At 39.4% G+C, this 21,506-nt stretch overlaps 1 protein-coding gene across 7 annotated transcripts in view; it reads left to right on the top strand.

Annotated features, from left to right (window-relative positions):
* Window positions 1-17,060, top strand: part of AHI1 (Abelson helper integration site 1) — a 209,137-nt gene extending 192,077 nt beyond the window's left edge. For 4 of the 7 annotated variants that reach the window (XM_043456928.1, XM_043456927.1, XM_043456932.1 and 1 more), the window contains 3 exons: window positions 4,222-4,271; window positions 11,572-11,674; window positions 16,243-17,060. In XM_043456928.1, the coding sequence (XP_043312863.1) occupies window positions 4,222-4,271; window positions 11,572-11,674; window positions 16,243-16,245 (156 nt within the window). In that variant the 3' untranslated portion in view covers window positions 16,246-17,060. The remainder of the gene's footprint in view (window positions 1-4,221; window positions 4,272-11,571; window positions 11,675-16,242) is intronic. The other 3 variants (XM_043456929.1, XM_043456931.1, XM_043456930.1) reach the window with 3 other exon arrangements.
* The last annotated feature ends 4,446 nt before the right edge of the window (window positions 17,061-21,506 follow it).

Raw genomic sequence — 21,506 nt, 5'->3', positions numbered from 1 at the left:
TGTTGTTCCTACCTGGCATAATTAGTATCTAAAACTACAAATCATGAATCAAGATGAAGGCTTTCACTTTTTGTTTTAATATACTCCTAGAAGGGGCTTCGCTGGTGGCTCAGTGGTAAAGAATCTGCCTGCCAGTGCAGCAGATGTGGGTTTGATCCCTGGGTTGGGAAGATCCCCTGAAGCAGGAAATGGCAACCCACTCCAATATTCTGGCCTGGAAAATCCCTTGAACAGGGGAGCCTGGTGGGCTACAGTCCTTGGGGTCGCAAAAGAGTCAGACATGACTTAGTGACTAAACAACAACATACTTCTAGAAACTACATCTTAATACAAAGGAATATTTTGTTCTTAAGGAAAAGCATAATTGGAAGATTGAGTGCCAAATACAGCTCATAGAACCAATAATAAGTTCTAAAATCAAAGGATCAACAGCAAACTTATATGAATATTTAAAATCATAAAATTATGCCCCCCCATCCAAACATAACTTTAGCAGTAGAGAAAACCTGAAAGAGCTTGTGTAGTGGAGCAGTTTGGAAACTCTTCTCTGTAGAGCCCTGTTCCTCCGGGCTCTGGGGAGTCGATCTAGGGAGGCAAGGTTTGCCTGGCCTCCAAACCTCAATTCACCTAGAGAAATTCTAGGTGTTTAAGTGTTTGTATGTGAGGCTTTCAAACAAAATTATATTGAAAAAGAGCTTAGCTGTTAAACTAAGCTGTTAAATCAGTTTGAAATACAGGATTATAACCTTCAGGCTACTTCTATAATCTTGGTAACTCTGGGCCTCCATTTCCTCATCTGTAAAATGGAAGGATGGTGCTATGATAGTTCATGCTTTTATTCTGAGCACTTCCTGTACTTTTACAAGTAGAAAACAGACCTCAGGAGAAGTTAAGTGGCTTCCTTGGGCCACATAGAGTTAAGGACAGAATCAAGATTATAATTTAACCAACAGCCCTAGTTGTTGGGCCTTTAAAAAAATTCCTACAAAGTGAGTATAAAAAGAAATTGCAGTTATTAATTCTTTGGAAAAGGTAGATATCAGGAGGTATATAGATAGCACATAAAAATAAAGCTATATTGTATCATAAATTTGCCTTATTTAAAGCTGGTGTGCTACTGCAACAAACATTGATCAAATATCTACCTAATTTTGCATTCATTCTTCAAGTTTATAGAAATATTTGGGTGAGTTGTTTGCATGGCCTATTTCTCTTTTACACAGTTATTTATGAGCTGCTTCTCCTTGGTAAATCTCCATGTAATCAAGGGAGGCACTGAGAATAATTCCATTAATCATTCCTTTCATGTTTGTCTCACTGCATCTAAATTTACGAGCATCACTAGAAATCGTGAGGGTTTGGGAAGCAAGAGTCTATAGATTCTGATCTCCTTTGCTTTGCTCATCTTCCTGTCTTCATCCCCTCCTCTCCAAATCAAGGGTGTCCATGAAGAGGAAATTAAGTTCCCAAACAGCTGAGAGGTGTGAGTGGACAGGAGGGAAAGAAAGGCAGTCATGCTCCTTGGCCTTGATGGTGGGGGGTGCTTATGGGCAGATTGTCTCATAGCCTTGGGGGCTTTTTTGTTTAAAAACAAAGTGAAACAAAACAGCTCACAGAAACACCTCCTTGTTCCCCCTCCTTCTGCCTCCATGAATAACTACCAATATGGCGCGCTGCTGCTGAGACCAAGGAATGAGCAAGTAAAGATGTTTAGAACTGAAGTTTTGGTCCTAATTAAATAAGTGTCCTTTTACAATCAGTGTTAAAACTTTGTAATGTGGATCCCCTACTAATTTGTGGTTCATGGAATTTGAACCCAGGTTAAAACAACCTTTGCGTCTTGAGACAGGACCTGGATGTGCCCACCATACTTATGCAGGAACACAGTAGGAAACGGGGCAAGGACAGAGCTTAACCTGCTTAAGTCAGGTTTCTGAGGACATCATAGCACCCATTTCACACGAAAAGTCTGTTAAAAACAGGTTTGCGAAGACCTGCATGTGGCCAAATGTTGTTACTCGTTCATCAGGGTCACAGCACACAGGGAAAAGCAACACTGACTCAACAGTGATGGATAATTCAGTCTGACTTTTCTTCCCTCAGCCTCTGGAGTAGACTCAAATTCTGATTAGAGCCATGATTTGGGTTTTTTTTTTTCTTTTTTAATCCACTGATTTTACAACATTTCATGTACACAGTCGGCCTTCCTTACCCACAGGTTCTGCATCTAGAGAGTCAACCAATCATGGTTCACAATTACATGGGAAAAAATTCCAGAAAGTTCCATAAAAGCAAAATGAATTTGCCACACTGGCACCCATTTACTTAGCATTTACATTGTATTTACAACTATTTACATAGCACTTGTATCATATTAGGTATTTATAAGTAATCTAGAGATGAGTTTAAGTATACAGGAGGTTGTTAGGTTATATACAAATACTACACCATTATATAAGTCACTTTTAGGATCTGTAGATTTTGGTATCTGGGGGGCGGGTGGAGTGTCCTGAAACCAATCCCCCTCAGATACTAAGGGACAACTGTATATATGTACATTTATTTAAGATGTTGCTCTTGCATTGGGCAAAGAGAAGTAATACTTAGACCATGTAAAAGAAGCATTTTACCATGAATTTGGTTACACTGTTTGGAATTTATTCCATAAGCCTGAGAAGAAACTGAAAAAATTAGGTTATAATTGATGCGTTCTGAGAGGTTTTGATAGTTTTCTTCTTGGTGGGTTGGCTTGAGGGCAGGTAGACTATTCTGCAATCTGCATTTGTCCTTGAATTTAGATTTTCTGGGTACTTGTAACTTTTTTCCCAAACACATTTTAACTGAGTCAGATTATCTTCAAATAGTTGAGAAAAATAAAAGATTGGTTCTTTTGATGTTCTTTAAAACACTGCAGCATCCACCTTCCACCACTGAGTCTCCTTGTCCTTTAACTCTTGTTTTTATTACGTGCTTGATTTAAAGCTATATAGCTAGCAATAATATCACATAATTATGGTCCAGAAAAGTACAAAATCCTCTTGAAATCTTTATGATAAGGAAAGTAATACTTGTCTAAAGGTGCTCAGTGCCAAATCTTGCTGAAATCTGATTGTGAAGGAGGAAATCTAAAAAGGCAAAGCAAGTTTCAGTAGAGATAAGACTGGGAAAGCAGTAGTTACTCAAAGAAGTTAAGACTGAAACAGAAAGTTTTACTCCTTTCCTTTCACTTCATTTTGTGTTTTTTTTTGTTTTCTGGACGTTTAAGAATTTAATTAGATAATTATGGTATCTCTCTTTCATTCATATGTAATTCAAAGCTTTAACACAGTAAGATTTATATTTTCTATGTGAAGTTTAAGTAGATCATTTCCATAACATGTAATTATCTCTAAATAAAATTTCCAAGTGTGCTTTATGGCAACATTGAATTGATTTCTAAAATACTGTCTCATATCAAACACCATTGTTCCACAGTATACTTTGATTTGGAATGGGGCTTCCCTGTTGGCTCAGGTGGTAAAGAATCTGCCTGCAGTGCAGGAGACCCAGGTTCAACCCCTGGATCGGGAAGGTCCCCTGAAGAAGTGAATGGCTGCCCACTCTAGTATTCTTGCCTGGAGAATTCCGTGGACAGAGGAGCCTGGCGGGCTACAGTTAATGGGGTCACAAAGAGTCGATACGACTGAGCCACTAAGAACAGACAAGCGCAGGGGAACCGTCTAACTCAGCGTGTAATCTGGCACCCCTCAAAGTGCTTCTTTGATTTCCTCATGGAGGTGCCATTAATAAAACAGACTGAGCAAAGTTTGTAGAAGATTTAAAGAGCTTTCAGATTCAGAATTCTACACACACTTCAGTGTGTGGCTTCATGAAAATACAGAGTGCAGTGGGAAGGTTACAAAAGAAAGATGCAGTGGTGGAAGGTAAACACACAACTTAAGTGATACAACACAGCGTCACTGACTTAATTTAGGCTGATTCACAGGTGACTCTCTTTGACGCACACCTGAAAGCTCACTTTATTTACAAAGAGTGCTGAGCCCGTCTGAAGAGCTGTTCCCTTGGTTTTCTGTGGGAGTGAACAGGTTATGCTGATAGACACTTGTGCTCAGAACAGGCCTGCTCGCCCCTCATTCAGCCGGTTGGCGGGTCTTCAGCAGGTGCAGGTTGCCAGTGTTGTCTTCTGTGATTTGTGACTTATTCTTTGTTTTTCTTTCACAGCAGTTATTCAAGTCCCAGGATTTCAGACTGACCTCAGAGTCCATGGCACAGTAAGCAGCTTTTCCTCCTAAATAATTTGCAGTGATAAATAGTTGGTGTTTCTTTTAAGGACAGTTTCTCCAGTTCTCTCTTCATAGCACCACACTACAAAAGTTACGAGACACCCGTTTTGAAGCATTAATGTATAAAGGCTAATGCCTGGGATATTATCCTTGTATATTTCTTACAAATGCCTTAAGTATTTGAGCAGTTTTTAAAGTGTTTATTTTAAAAAATCTCTAGAAGTTTTGTATTTTTTTTTTTTTTGGTACTTGCTATTACTACATTACTTAATACATAAATGGAAAATCTCTTTTACCTCAAAAAAATATTGAAAACTGTTGCAAAGTATGTCTCAGTTTTTATCATTGCAGATCACATTATACCTAATTTGAAGCCGAAACTTCATATTCATACATCACCAGCAAGCTGTCACCTGAATGTAACAACCTTGAACAGCTCGGGTATCTGCCATGCCCTCCCATCCCACATCACCATTCCCACGTCTGGGTGTATGCTTCCACACACATACACACAGGGAATCCCTACTGAGTGTCCTTCAGGAAAACATTTATTCAGGAACCCTGCTATACCCACTCCAGTGTTCTTGCCTGGGAAATCCCGTGGACAGAGGAGCCTGGTGGGCTCTAGTCCATGGGGTCGCACAGAGAGTCAGACATGCCTGAAGCGACTTGGTCCTCCTGCATAGGCAGGCAGGACCACTAGCACCACCTGGGAAGCCCATCTAGGACTGTATATCATTATATATCATATATGAAGCCCTGTGTTGCTTCAGAGCACAGTCGCTCCTCACCACATTTGAGTGTCCGCATTTCCCTGCAGACCCTTGCTCTTACCCCTCCTCTGCATGCGGAGAAACATGACCTGACAGGTAGGAAGAGGCGGACCCGGTCCCAGAACACAGATCCTCTGTTTCCTAATCTGTGTTCTTCCCACACTTTCACTCTGCCTGTCACATGACACAGACACATGTTCCAGGTCTTTCCATTTTTTGTTTTTTATTGTACCTGCAAGGTTTGTTTTCAGTTCCAATCTCTGAATAATTGAAAGTTTGCATAATAGTTAATGAGATAATAGCTGACTCTGAGGTATGTATACTCAATGATAGACCACACATATGAAAAAATATGCTGGATCAGTACAGACGAAAACTCTGTTTCAACAACCAGAAGTGACCATGTTTGAATACATTATGGGAACAGTGCTCTCTCTGAACATGTTTTATAAAATACTTTAGAACTTTTACCTAAGATGTGAATGAAAGATTCTGTCCTCACTCTGATCACTTTGGATACATATCTTCAGATGATATGAAGATGCCAGACAATGCTCTCCAGATGAAAATTCAAAAAAAGCCTCAAAAAGCATCCCAGCATGTCAGGGTAGCTAGGCTTCTCTTTTTGAACACAGAGTACTTAACAAGCTTCTGAAAATAAATCTTCACGAGAAGTTCAGTTATGTCTCAGTGCTCAGGTTCATCTAAGGCCTTTGGGCTTTCCCTATACTCATAATTTCTTAGAAGTAAGGATGAATTAAGATACATTTCTCATGATTTCAAAACTGTAGGCGACTTGAAGATGGAAATGCTATAGCCCAGTATGTAACAAAGTCATTTCTTTATTTCTCTAACTTACTTAAATGAGTCCATTGTACCCAAGTAAATGGATAGAAGCTAATTTTTTTTTTGTTTCTTTGTAGTTTTGCCATTCGGTTCCTAACATGTGCTTATTAGCTGATTGACCAGGCTATGTAAATGAGCCACATAGGACTTCTCTCACCACTTTCTACTTGAATTTCTTGTCTCGTTTATACTTAAAAAAATTTTTTTTAAGAAATGTCAGTCACTTCTGTGCAAACAATCTACACATTTTAGTTAAAGCTACACTCTTGATACTAAGAAGAAATTGTATAGGTTAATTTTAAACCTTTTTCTTGAAAGTCTTAAACTTTTACTTTTTGTATCTCGTGCATCTATGATGTGTTTATCTGCTGCCCAAGTCAGAGTTTTCTATGAAGCTTCTACAAATATGTTTTAATCCTTAAATAATATTAGTGTTCCCTAGTTGCTAATGTATCTTATATTGAGTTTGGGGGTTTCTTTTGAAACACAGAATATTTTACTTCATTAACAGCTTTGAAAAGAGAGAATTTAATTCAGATGATCAGTAATACTAAAGGCCTTTATTTGTCAACACTCATATGTGAACTGAATGAATAAATGAAATCTCTTCTTAATATAACGTAGTCATAAGTGTTAATTAACTCCGATTATCCAATCTCTCCTCCACTATATATTTTTCCATATTTATAATCATCACATTCCAAACTCCTTCAATTTCTTCTTCTTTTCATGAGAAGAAATTAATTCTTACCAAGTGTCAACCATTCTTGAATAAACATTCTCCAGGTTACTACAAGCTATTGGCTAATTTCCAAAATTTTAAAAAGTTAAATTTTAAAAAAACATTTTTGCCAGTTTTCCCATAGCTTATTTGGAGGAGAAATTTTTCAGAAGTCCTTCCACCACTGTTTTTGCTGATGTAACTCTTTCTTCTTCAGATGTTGAGTAGACTTACTAGTAAAGCTATCAGGGCCTGGAGTAGAAGATTTTAACTACAAGTTCAATGTGTCTAATGCAAGTACGGCCATTAAGGTTGTATATTTCTTATATTGTTATTGTTTAGTTGCTAGGTCATGTCCAACTCTTTGCGAATACATGGACTGCAGCATGTCAGGCTTCCCTGTCCTTCCCTGTCTCCTAGAGTTTGTTCAAACTCATATCCTTTGAGTCAATGATGCTGTCCAACCATCTCTTCTGTTGCCCTCTTCTCCTGCCCTCAGTCTTTCCAAGCATCAGGATCTTTTCCAGTGAGTAGGCTCTTCACATCGAGTGGCCAAGGTATTGGAGCTCCAGCTTCACCAGTCCTTCCAATGAATATTCAGGGTTGATTTCCCTTAGGATTGACTGGTTTGATCTCCTTGCAGTGCAAGGGACTCTCAAGAGTTCCAGCACCACAATTCAAACACATCAATTCTATGGTGCTCATCCATCTTTATGGTCCAATTCAACTCTTACATCCATACATGACTACTGGATAAACCATAGATTTTACTGTATGGACCTTTGTCAGCAAAGTGATATCTCTGCTTTTTAATACACTGTCTAGGTTTGTCATAACTTTTCTTCTAAGAAGCAAACATCTTTTAATTTCATGACTGCAGTCATCATCCACAGTGATTTTGGACCCCAAGAAGATAAAATCTGTCACTGCTTCCACTTTTCCCCTTTCTATTTGCCATGAAGTGATGGGACTGGATGCCATGATCTTAGTTTTTTGCATGTTGAGTTTTAAGCCAGTTTTTTCACTCTCCTCTTTCATCCTCATCAAGAGACTCTTTAGTTCCTCTTCACTTTCTGCCATTAGAGTGATACTGTCTGCATATCTTCTCCCAGCAATCTTGATTCCAGTTTGTGATTCACCCAGCCTGGCATTTCACATGATGTACTCTGCATACAAATTAAATAAGCAGGGTGACAGTATATAGCCTTGACGGACTCCTTTCCCAATTTTGGACCAGTCCGTTGTTCCATGTCCAGTTCTAACTGTTGCTTCTTGACCTGCATACAGGCTTCTCAGGAGACAAGTAAGGTGGTCTGGTATTCCCATCTCTTTAAGATTTTCCAAAATTTGTCGTGATCCACACAGTCAGAGGCTTTAGTGTAGTCAATGAAGCAAAAGTAGATGTTTTTCTGAAATTCCCTTGCTTTCTCTATAATCCAGCGAATGCTGGCAATTTGATCTCTGGTTCCTCTGCCTTTTCTTTTCTTCTTATATAGGCATTGGTAATCTGTGTCTTGCATAGAACTTCTCCATTTCATGCAAGTGGTTTAATTTATTGACATAAACTATTCATAATATCACCTTATTATCTTTTTAATATGAAAAGAATCTGTAATAATATTGCCTTTTTAATTCCTGGTGTTGATAATTTATTTCTTTATTCTGGTTTCCCCAGTCGGCCTGGCAAATGATTTATGAATTTTTTTTGAAAATAACAAGCTTTTTTCCATTGATTTCTCTTTATTGTTTATCTGTTTTCTGTTTCACTGATTTCCACTCTGATCTTTATTTCTGATAATTTTGAGTTTAAGCTGTGCTTCTTTTTAGCTAGATTTGTTAGGTAGGACTTGAGCAGTGTTTAGTCTTGGACTGTTTATTCCTCACCACTAATAAAAATCCCTTTTAAATATTCCACCTAATGCCTTCTGAGTTGTGAGGTTTTCCATCCTGGCTGATGGACGTAGATACTGTCCCTGGCCTCAGGACATGTCCTCAGACGCATACGTTCACCTATACTCTGCTGAATATTCGTAGGGGACCCTTGCAAGTCTTCACGTTCTCCCCCTCTCTCCTCTCTGGCAGCCTGTGAACTATAGCCTTCCTGCTCTCCTCAGCCTCCTAGCCCTCACTCGGGGAGTCCGCCACGTTCCACACCATTTTCATCTGCCTGTGCTGTAGCCTGGAAACTCTCAAGGCAGTAAGCTAGGCGATCATAGGGCTGATCTCATTTATTTTCCATTTCTTGGTTATCACTTTCTTTTGTTGCCTACGGTTCAATGTCTTGAAAATGGCTTCGTATGTTTTATCCAATATTTGTGGTTGTTTTAGATGAGCATTTACTTGGTCCATGTTACTCCATCTTGGAGGCAAGCAGAAGTCCAAATGTTGTATTTTTCAGGGCAGCTTTCTGTTAGATTGTATGTACATCATAAGGGAAAAAAGGTGGAAAGGATCACTCAGTCTGATTTTTCTCCAGTGGTCAGGAAAAGCCAAAGATGTAAGAGCATTTAAGTCTTCAAAACCATGTAGAGACCAGGTGAACAAAAAAGGAAAGGCCCTAGAGAAATCAGAAGAGGGGCAGGAGCTGAGGCACAACTGCAGGGAGGTGACTGGAATACCCGGAGGCCAGCAGGGTACCTGTGACTGGAACAAAGTGGGGTAGGGAAATGCACAGAACAGCAATATTAAAAAAAATGTTTTAAACAATTTCTAAAATAATATTTAAAAAACAGAAAAACAACTGCTAGCAAGATACAGTCCAGGTCTACTGTGTTTCACAAAAATGTACATGTCATATTTCTTTTGAATCTCAGGACCACAGCTCCACTTCTTCCGGGGCTTCCCTCCCCTCGTCCTGGGATAGTGGTTGCCTCCCTGAGATGAGCCATCCATTCTCCAGCTTACCGAGTCCTATTGTGTCATTCCTGGGCGGCTTCCCACGTTCTCCTTATCACCCTGGCATCGCAGACATTTGAGTTTTTTTCTGTGATGCTAGAGTGTAGGTTCCCTGAAGATAGTAAGCTGTCAGTGCTTTTTGGGTCAGAGCTCCACCTTTCTTTCCCATCTCCTCATTTTCCTGCTTTCTAAGTGTGCTCTGTTTGTTCTTTCATCTTTGTGACTTCTCATCCTTTCCTTCTCAGTCATCTGACTTCACTTCATTTACTTATGTGTGTGCTCAGTCATGTCTGACTCTTTGCGACCCCAAGGATCACAGCCCACCAGGTTCCTCTGTCCATGGAATTTTCCGGGCAAGAGTACTGGAGTGGTCACTCTGCCCTCCTCCAGGGGGTCTTCCTGACCCAGGGATCAAGCCCACATCCTCCTGCATTGGCAGGTGGATTCTTTACCACTGTGCCTCCTGGGAAGCCCTTTACTTACACGTCTCCCTATAGATTTCTCTAGCTGCTGTAACAATGCCAGAGACTTGGTGGCTTAAACAATGTAAATGTATTTGCTCATAGTTCTCAAGGCTGGGAATTCAAGATCAAGGTTCCAACAGGGCTGAGTGCTGGTGAGTCCTCTCTTCCTGGCTTGCAGGCGGCCACCTCCTTGCCATGTCCTCACATGGCCTTTCTTCTGTGTGTGTGTGTGTGTGGAGAGAAAGAGCTCTCTATTGTCGCCTCCTCTTTTTATAAGGACACCATCCTATGGCTTAGGGCCTCACCCTTATGACCTCATATAACTTTAATTACTTCTTTAAAGGCCAGACCTCCTTTGTAAGATGTATTAACTTTGGCGGCTTCAACCTGTGAAAGACACAATTCAGTCCACAGCAGTCACTGTTCAGTCCTCTTTATTGCCTCATTTTGAAATTCTCGAACCGTTTTTTGAGTTCTGTCATGATGTCTTCCCTGATAGCTCAGTTGGTAAAGAATCTGCCTGCAGTGCATCTGGTTTGATCCCTGGGTCGGGAGGATCCGCTGGAGAAGAGAGAGGCTGCCCACTCCAGTATTCTTCGGCTTCCCTTGTGGCACAGCTGGTAAAGAATCCACCTGCAATGCGGGAGACCTGGGTTCGATCCCTGGGTTGGGAATATCCCCTGGAGAAGGGAAAGGCTACCCACTCTGGTATTCTGGCCTGGAGAATTCCATGGACTACACTCCATGGGGTTGCAAAGAGTCAGACACGACTGAGTGACTTTCACCTTCACTTTCTTTCACGATGTCTACCACCATTCCTGGACATCCAAGAGAGGAGACATTGCCTTCCATTCTTTGAATTTCCCTTTTTTCATGATTTCTGTATTTTCTAATAACTTGCATTACTGGATTCAGTTCAGTTCAGTTTAGTCACTCAGTCATGTCCAACTCTTTGTGACCACATGAATTGCAGCACGCCAGGCTTCCCTGTCCATCACCAACTCCCGGAGTTTACTCAAACTCATGTCCATCGAGTCAGTGATGCCATCCAGCCATCTCATCCTCTGTCGTCCCCTTCTCCTCCTGCCCCCAATCCCTCCCAGCATATACATCCATAAAATATTCATCTTCTTTCTTACTGTTAATATGAAACCATTTGAAATACTGCATTCCCATCTCACATGTTAGGATATCACTGTTTTCTTTACGTAAACTTCTTCATCCCTTCTTTGTCACTAAGGGATCTCCTGCACTTTTACACACACACACAATTTGATAAATTTTCTGGTTTTTCCAAGGCTAATATTTTTCTGAGAGAAGGAGGTTTTATTTTATTTTTGTCCCTTTATACAGTAGAAAAAGGAGCCCAACCAGCTAAGGCTTGTAATCTCTACATTATTTTCAGCAACTCCCTGCTTCCCAGACACATATATAATCGCTCATGTGGTCTACTGAATATTTTTCTTTCGGATCCTCCCATTTATCTCCCCTTTTTATTCCCATTGCCACTTTGCTGAGTCAGAGCCCCATTTGAGCTGCTGCAGCAGCTTTCTCACTAGCTCCTTGTCTCCACTCTTCCCCTCCTGCAGTTCTGAGGGGGGCAGAGAACAGAGCCAGGAGGACCAAGGACACGTCATGGACACACAGGGGAAGGAGACGGAGCAAGCCAGCCGGAAAGTCACCCTCACCGAGGTGAGAGGAAGCCACCTCTCACGTCACGGAGAGTCACGTCACGGAGCCCGTGGGAAGGCGTAGGAAAAACCAGAAGAGAGTCACGTCACAGAGCCCGCGGGGAGATTTAGGAAGAACCAGGAGAGAGTCACGTCACGGAGCCCATGGGAAGGCTTAGGAAAAACCAGAAGAGAGTCACGTCACGGAGCCCGCGGGGAGATTTAGGAAGAACCAGGAGAGAGTCACGTCACGGAGCCCATGGGAAGGCTTAGGAAAAACCAGGAGACTCATGTCATGGAGTCCACGGGGAGATTTAGGAAGAACCAGGAGAGAGTCACGTCACGGAGTCCACAGGGAGGTTTAGAAAGGCATAGTCAACAAGGACACATGTCAAAGAGAACAGAAGCAAATATGGACTGAAAAATGCCTTTGGGTTTGGCAGCCAAGAGTCTGTGACCTGGGAGAGGAAGGTTTTGAATGAGAATCCTGGAAACGTGAGTCAGATTGTCTCCAGCCCACGGGGAGAAGACCTGTCAGAAGAGGCCACTTCTCCCAAACATTGGACTTGAAAGAAAAGGCTGAGCAGTAACTAGTGGAAAACACAGGATGTAGAGAAAAATCTTTATATCGGAGGGAATTACAAGAGTATTTATAAACCCAGAGCCAAGAGCCCCTTGAGAAGAGCTGGTCAACATGTGGAATAAGGGGATAACTAAAGAGGAGAATTTGAGACAAGAAGGCAGGACTACCTTTTCCACTGAGAGAGGCAGGGGGTGCAAAATGACAATGTTTTCTGGTGAGAGAGGAAGAAGGACAGGAAAGGACTTTCTAAAGAAGGTGACCTCTGTTTTCTCCATTGGTAGAAGAGAAGTTTGGCTACTAAAAGTGAAATGTTAAACTCTATCACATTACTTTTCTCATCATACAGAAAGCTGATAAATCAATAATTGTAGGATCATGAGAGTTAAGGAATGACTTTTTATTACTGATATCAGAATTAGAAAACATATTTTGGAAACAGGTTTTTAGATCTAAATAACAGAACTTTAAAATCATTTATGTCAAAGAGAAAAAAATTGCATAAGCAGAAGCTGTAAACAACCAGTGACCTGGGATCAGGAAGAATTCCACAAAATATATGACAAAGGGTTAATAACCTCAGCATATAAAAAGCTGTAAAAAATCAGTAGGGAAAAGATTATCAATAGGAGAACTGACCCATAGGATACATAGAACATTCTTAAAGATATATATATATTTCACTGATATATATATTTTCTGATATATATTTCACTGATATATATATCAGTGAAGATCTGAAATATGTCCAATTCCAGTGATCAAAGTAATAGAAATTAAATCAGTAAATGAGATGGTATTTTTCCTTCATGAAATGGCAGCAAGCTTCAGACTTACACAACGTTGTGTAGATGAGAGTGTGGGGAAGTGAGTTTTCTCATATACTGCTGGTAATAGTATAAAAATAATCCTTTGTAGGGTATAGCTTTTTCTTAAGTTTTCAAATTGTTCATATATTTTGACCTGACAGTTCTACCTCCAGGAATTTACTGTAGGAAAGTATTTAAGTATATATGTAGAGATTTAATTAAAAGGCTACTCCTTCAAGTTTTCAAAATGGAAAATGGAAGGGAAAAAATCAATTTCTATGAATAAAGGATTGATTATGAAATAGAATACCATGTGACTATTACAATAGTAAAAATATTATAGAAGTATTTTCATAGACATGGGAAGATTGATGATAAATTTGTAAGTTAAAAATGAAAGATGATAAATTTGTAAGTTTAAAATGATTATAAAATAATTTTTATATAACATACATAAAGTATGGAACAATATACATCAACAAATGTGAGTAGTTATCTCTAAATGATGGAACTGTAGTGATTTTTTATCCTTCATTTTACTGTGTGTATTTTCTGATTTTTCTAGTCAGCATATTTTGTTATATATACTACTTGATCATTTCTTTTAAAACAAAAGTAATTTCAGAATTTTTCCAATATAGCCCTTTCTTTCTACATTTAAAGAAATGAAGGTCTCAGATCCAGAGTTTAAAAGTGCCTGAACTAGGACTCGATCTTCTGGCTCTGAGTTCAGAGTTATTTCTGTTACACAGTGCTTTGCCTTTTAACTCTGCTTAAATGGTAATATTGGGTTGGCCAAAACATCTGTTTGGGTTTAACCCAATACTTCAAGGCAAGGGCTATAATATGCTCACATTTTCTCCCCCTAGTAATTCTCCTGGTGTCTAGCCACACAGCAAAGCTTTGGGGAATACTCACTGGATTGATTTTCTTGTGGAATAGGGTGCAGTATTTTTATGAATCTTATTTTTCATAACATACACACAAACACTGACCTGGTTGCATGTTCATTTCTAAAACCCTGCTGTGAAATCGTCCTTTCTCTTTTCCCATGATTTGCCTTTAGAAGGCCCTCACTTTTGCTCCCCCTCTCTGTTGGGCTTTGGGGCTCCTTTGTGAGAAGATAGGCCGTCACCCAGCGTGTGGTGAGATGGCGTCTCTCCCGTGGCCGCAGGGCTCTGCCGTCCCGGGGCTCTGTCCCCGGGCTGTCGGCGGCCGGCACTGCTGCTGAGGCCCCTCGCCGGCGCCCTGGCGTCAGCTGGTGCTCCGTTGCTTGTCCAGGGTGTGCACCTGCCTGTCTCTTCCCCCTTTCCCCTTATTCCGTCCCCTTGCTCCCTTTCACAGACCGTCTTTGACATTCTGTATCCAGTGTTCCTTCCTCTTCTTAATCTGAGTCACTGCCCATAAACGTGCTGTCTTCACTGCCTGCTTTAGCTTTTCCAGTTCAGCTCCCCCTCAGGCTCCATCTCCTGAGGGTCTTCCTGGCTCCTCTGTTTATCTCTCACTATGCTGTCCTGTCCCATTTTATGCAGCATCCAGCTTGCTCATTTCCAGCTGTCCTCCTCTCCACTTCCCTTTTCTGTTTTTCTTCCTCGTTTTCGTCCCGCCAGTACCATTAACCCCTCCTCTCAGTCTGTTGTGCCTCCTTACCCCTCTGAGATCCTTGACCTCTCTGACTGTTCCTTACAGATGTGTGTAGGGTCTCTGGGTGGCTTGTGCTCAGCGTCCACTTGAGCCTCTGTCCCCTTTTTATCAGACCCTGATCTGAGGCCAGCCTTACATACTGTGCCTGTGTGCCCACCAGGACAGAGTGTTGTCCTTTCTTGCCCCTGGGGAGATTGCACCTTGGCACACCATACCTGCACCGTTTTAAACTCTCCCTCAGTTGCACTTGTGAGCATGTTCACTGGCAACATTTCGGGGCTTCTATACATCATGCTAATTTAGCAACTTTAAAATCAGGAAACAATGTCTGACAAAGGATTTTTCCCCCTTGTGTAAATGTTTTTCATATGAAAGGGTAGTACAGCCAGTTATTTAAGACAGGGCCATAAAGTGTAATGGAAAAGAATATGAAAAAGAATATATATATATATGTTTGGCTGAATCACTTTACTCTATAGCAGAAATTAACACATCATAGTAAATCAACTATGTCTCAATAAAATAAATTTAAAAAAATAAAAGGTCGGGCCTGACCTTAAAGGCACAGATGTTCCCTAACCCTTCTGGTTAGGGTTCGGCAATGGTTATTAGCGCCTCCTTTTTTCCAATGCAATGCTCTAGCCTCTGCTTTTCTCAGGAGTGATCAATGGAATTGACCACAGCTAAGCAGCTGGCCATCATCCTTAGACTGAAGTTTGTTTCCTGAGAGCAACCAAATGTTAAGCCATTTCTGCTTAGAGGGAAGACAGAACAATTGTGTGTAAGTCCAGATACTCATCACTGATACATGAACAATTGCATTAAAAAATTTCAGGTTCAGTCCCTCGTTTATCACCCTGTAATCGTGGTATACTTACCACATGGCCTCTAAAGAAGCAACTTCTTGTTTCATCTGCCTGTTGGTTCTTGATTTTTATTAATAGTATAATTTGTTTTAGTTCAAAGCTGCATCTAGATATATAGTTAACCATCACTATCTTGCTCAATCAAAAATGACACATGCCATTTTGGGGATTTATTGGAAAAACCATCATAGTTAACCCACTTCTAAAAGTAGACACAGTCATAGACTAAATGAAAGAGTGCTGTTTAATAAAATGGCCTGTATGCTTTCCAGTCACTAACCCCGAAGCAGCATCCATGACAGTTTTTTTCCAGCGAATGAAGAATTTCATAAACTCTGATTGCCTGCACTTAATTTTGGAAGTTACCCAGGGTTTGCAATGCTTATTGTCTATATTTGAGAGATGTATTTCTTCCTTGCTTAAATTAACTGATCAGTGCTGGAGCAGGCCTTAAGCAACTGCTGGTGATACTGAAAGACTTTAACAGTTTGTTCAAGAGGCAAGCTAGAATTTAGTTCTAAAAGTTAAACTAAGAGTACGTTCAAGAAGAGAAATCAGTGTGTTGGTCCTCTGGTTGTGTGTGCGTGTGTGTGTGTGAGTTGCACACTGTCTTATTACCTGTGTTGTTGCCTGGGCGTGCCAAGATGATTGTAATCAGAAGACACTAAGTTCGTGTGTCATTTTCTCCTAGTAAAGAGCTGAAGAATGAAGAGGGAAAGAACCAAATATATAAAAAGGAAATGACAAATTAAACCAAATGGAACTTCTCTACAGAGTTCAGAAATTTCAGGTGGCCAGGAAGAAAGGATCTACTACGTTTTATCCTTGTGAAGGAATCTAGAAACATCAGAAGCAAGGTATGCGTGGAGAAATAACTGTGGCCTTTTGAGCTTGTTACAAACCATCGTGTTTGTTGTTGATCAAAATAATGGCACTTGCATTATTAGTAATTGCATCAAAATTACATTACCATTGTTGGAAAATCAATAAAGAAAAACTATAATTGCTACTCAGCAAGTATGAAGAAAAAATGTTGGTATTGCTAGAATGTCTGTTAAGTTTAATATTATTATATTTGTAATGTGGTTATATGTGTGGTGTTATGCTCAGATTTGAAATATATGCTATTGAAACTTAACTTTATTTAAAATAAAGATAAGCAGCTTCAGGATTTTGTGTATTCAAAATGTCCCAAATAAGAAAGGCATTAAAAGGTAACAGATGTGTTTGTTTTGAATGAATTGTATGTATAACTTGATACACATAAACTAAAAGTGGCTTTTGGCTAGACTAGCAACAGTTTTCCAAATATTTTTTTACTTTTTAAAAAAAGATGTTTCATGTTGAAGCATGTAAGTGATTTGTAGACTTAAATTGTTTTAATATTTATTTTAGTCTTAACACATGTTTTTAAATTTTTACATTGGATTATTTATTCCTTTAGTTCCAGAGTAACAGTGTCATATTTGACTGTGTATTTTGAAGTGTGAAGTTATAAAATAGGAAATTTCATCTCTTTGTGTTTTACTTGGCTCTTCTTTTTCAACTGTGTGACTGGAAGTCTGTCAATAAATATTTAACCTCAAGAAGGTCAAGACTAATATAAAATTAGAAAACTTATTTACCAAATTAGACAACTGATTCCATTAAAATAAGAAGTGAGAAAAACAGTGTTGGGCACTGAGGTGTAAATTTTGCCCAGATGTATACCCAATGTGAAGAATCTTCTAGTAAAAATATATTTGACTCTTCCCGTGCACATGTTGTAGAAGTATGAAAATTGGTAAATGTGCCCCCACTGTGTAGACCTTGGGGCAGGGGGGTCACTGGTGAAGTGATGAGTGTCAGTGGTGACTGCTGGGGCCCTCGGCGATAAGCACAGAAGTGTGTTCTTCTAGCACCAAGCTCCCCTGTTCTGGATGCATGTGTCTCTGCTTCAGGTACAGCTGGACCCAGGCAGCCTGCGTCGCCCTTGCACCAGCCTGTTTTTCCTTCTAGTGAATGTACTTGATAATTAAAAAGTAAAAACATGTGGCTCTCTGGAGTTTTAGCTCTCAGTTTTGAGATACGTGTTAGTTCTCTGATTTGGGCTTTAATTAACAAAGAATTTCAACAAGTTTCAAAAAGATTCTAAATCAAGATGATAATGAAATAATATGTCAGAGGACCTAACATTTGCTGAGACCCCAACGTTCATATGAAAACTAAAGGACTGTTTTTATATTGCAATGACTGAAGACAAACTAACAATTCCGACAAACACCAGGAAAAGTTGTTTCTGCTCAAAGCCCATTACTTTTCTTTTCTGTCCTGTTGACAAGACAAAACTTGGGTTATCCATGAATACATTAAAAAAAGTCTTCACCACCCTTGCTAACGTGAGACAGAGTAGGGTGGGGGAGATAATAAAAGTGCCCTCCAAGTAATAAGTCCAGATTATAATCAAGCAGAGAAATCAGACATAGGAATCCATTTGAAGGGCTTCCCTGGTGGCTCAGTGGTAAAAAATGCACCTGCCAATGCTGCAGACTCGGGTTTGATCCCTGATCTGGGAAGATCCCACATGCCACAGAGCAACTAAGCCCATATACCACAGCTATTGAGCCTGCTCTCTCAAGCCTGGGAGCCACAACTCCTGAAACCCACATGCTTTAGAGCCTGTGCTCTGCAACAAGAGAAGCCAGCGCAATGGGAAGCCCTCACACGGCAACTGGAGAGGAGCCCCTGCTCGCCGCAGCCCGAGAAAAACCCAGGCAGCAGTGGAAACCCAGCACAACCCAAAATAAAAAACACTTATTAAAAAAGAATCCAAAAAAAAAAAAAAGAATCCACTGGAAGATTTATAATACTGCATATTTACTTAGTAATAAATTTGTTTTGTTTTATTTTTATTCTAAAATTACTGAATTTTATCCCATTTTATAGTCTCTTTTCTCCAAATAAGTAACAATTTGACACTATCTTTTCTAGATGTAAGTAATGTCATTCTTTAAATTTATTTCCCAATTATTCATTCCACTATATGTTGAAGATTCAAGTTTCTTCAGTACCAGAATTATACAATGAAAGGATTTGTAAAGCTAGAATAAAAAGCAAGTTTTAGAAAGATTTAAAACATGGAATATTTTATACTATGAATGCAAATTCATGTTTAAAATGCACCTTTTAAATATGAAATTAGTGTTTTTAAGTGGCAAACACTTCATACTTTTGAAACCTTGTGTAAGGTTTCTTTCAAAAAAAAAAAAAAAACAATGAATACTTGACCTTAATTTTATTTGTTATAGAAATGTTTTATCAAAGAAAGATATTTTTCTCTTTAGGAGATTATCTGGGAAATAATTTACCATTTTGTAACTATATATGACATGTTATTTTAGTCATATATTTAAATGACAAATACTGTTCAGAGGGTTTGAAAGTTCTAGAAACTATAATAAAAAGTCATGACCTTGCACTTTTATCATAATTTCAGTGATTTCCATCTGAGGTCCATATCTGTTAAGTAAATTATGGGAACATTTTTCACCAGTCCAACTTTTTAAAGCTTGTATTTACTGATTTCTACCTCGTTCAACTTAACCAAAGAAGAGAGTCCCCAGATCTGCACTTCATGTATGTGACCTCATTTACTCTTCACTTTAAACCCAGGAGGAAGATAAAATCTTCCATGCTGCAGATAAGGAAACCAGGGCTTTGAAGGTTAAGTAACTTGTCCAAGTGCACACGGTCAGTAACTGCTCACTGTCCATGGAGGTTTGTCAGACTCCACTGGGAGGTCCTGAAGGGCCCCACCCACCTCAGGTGCTGGGTAAAATGAGGCAGTCACACCTAGAGTCTGTCTCCAGCCCACACAAGAGTAAGGAAGCAACCTGATGCACCTACAACCACACTCGGGGACCAGAAACATCTCCTGTGTCTTTCATGCAGCAGTGACCTACATAAAGTGAAATATCATCTTTGAGTAAAATTAAGAGAAAAAAAAAAGCCCTGATGCCCTTATCCCATAACTGTTTTGCAAGATCTTTACTCTGTACTATAATTCTTACTTTTTTCTAAGAAATCAATTCTATGGAATCAAACTTATACATGTACAGTAACATATTATTCAAGAAAACAGAAAAGGCGCCATCCCAGTCACATAAGAGAAAATAAAAACATCAAGAGTCACGTCAATCAAAAGGCTCTGTTGAGTGGCAAACTCAGTCTATGGATGGACCCAATTATCTGCAGGAGAATTGGATGTCAGCATCATTTAGGGTTAACAATGGACCTACTAGGCAAAAGTAGACAGCTACTCTCTTTAGAGACCCGGAAAGCGAACTTGGTAATGAGGTACTGCATTCATCATATCTTTCTGCTCTAGTTATTAAAATGAATAGGAAATACTTTTAAGTTAAGGCGGGAACTGGATAACATAAAAACATCTGTTTTGTAAACACAAAGAATGCTTTTTTCTAATGATCCTCTTCAAATCTACATCAGGCATATGTTGTGAGCCCCCTCTTTTCGAAAGTTGCTCTTCTAACACCTCGAATTCATGCTGATTATGGATGGGTTATTTTGATGGTCTCAGAACAGGGAGGATAAAGCTGCTAAAAATATACAGTTTTACTCTCTACTCACAATCTAAAGGGGGTTCAGAAGTAAGTACATATATAAGAACCATGCATAACACATGTTCTCCCTCTATTACAAAATGGTCCAACTTAATATACTTCAAAGTCGTTTCTATCTGTAAGTACTAAACAGTTTGATTTTTACTCATGATAGTTCACTTTTTCTTAAATCATCACTTGGTTCTTTGTGAAGAATTGTGAAAAAATTTTGTAGAGGAAAATATAGGAATTTTTTTTAATGCAACAGTTATATGAGTACACCTACATTGCCAGTCTTTAAAGTTGCTTGAAATGAGATGACTTGAGAGGGGAAAATCATAGTTAAGGAAAAAAGAAAGTCAAAAGGAGGACAAAGTAAGCAGGTGAGGAAAATATATTGTTGCCATGTTAAAAATGAACAATTGAAGCTTGTGAAAAAGCAGTCTCAAAACCAAAGGAAGAAAGTTCCTTGGAGAAAAATGTGGTTGCTTCAGTTGTTCAGTGTTTTCAACTGAGAATCAATAATTAATTTTTTTTTCTATTTGTTCATGGGACCATTTTATAGAAACACTCCACACAACTTTTTACGGAGATACAGTTCTTCAGTTTCAAATAAATGGAAGGTGGCTAAGCACTGTGATGTTTTTAACCATCTCTGCTGGTTTTACAGAAGTTAATGTTCAGAAGTTTCTGCAGATGCTACTTTTAGCAACTAAATATTTCCATAGTGGTAAAGAAATGTCAGTGAAATCTATGTACTTTAAGAACATCAAATTCTTATTATACTTATCATGTGTGCAGGCAGAGTACATAATAAACTAGTCTATAGCAGCTGTAAATTTCTGAGGATTTATCTAACCACAAATACATTGAAATGGGGAAATGGGGCTATATTAAACTAAGCAAGATGCTGCTGGAGCTTTGCCATTTCTGCAACATCCTGTAATTAATTTCTCATGACAGGTCTGGCAAACTGAAACATCCAATATACTTGCGACAGACTGTTAGACTATAGTTGCTGCAAATCCTACAGTTCCATGAAGTGAAGGTAGTTTCTTCTTTCGAACATGAATGTAGATAGAGCATCCTGTGGCCAAGAACAGACTTGTCACTTTTTAATTTTAAAATAAAGAAGATCTAGAATATAGAAAAGATCCTGAGCTGAGAGATTGGCCTGTTCTCTGAGTTGTATGGTCTTTTTGGAAGAGGAACAGCCCTGTGTAGGGGAATGGTACAGTCAGGTCACCCTTGGCATGCATGTCTGGGGTCGATATGACAGGAGTCTCTCCTGGGAGATTTGAGGTCAGTTCTGTCTCGAACTCATCCTCTGCCTATAAACAAAATTCACAAGAACTCC

This window comes from Cervus canadensis, chromosome 33 (assembly GCF_019320065.1).
Source record: "Cervus canadensis isolate Bull #8, Minnesota chromosome 33, ASM1932006v1, whole genome shotgun sequence".
NCBI lineage: Eukaryota > Metazoa > Chordata > Mammalia > Artiodactyla > Cervidae > Cervus > Cervus canadensis.
This window is presented reverse-complemented; position numbering and strand designations above follow the sequence as displayed.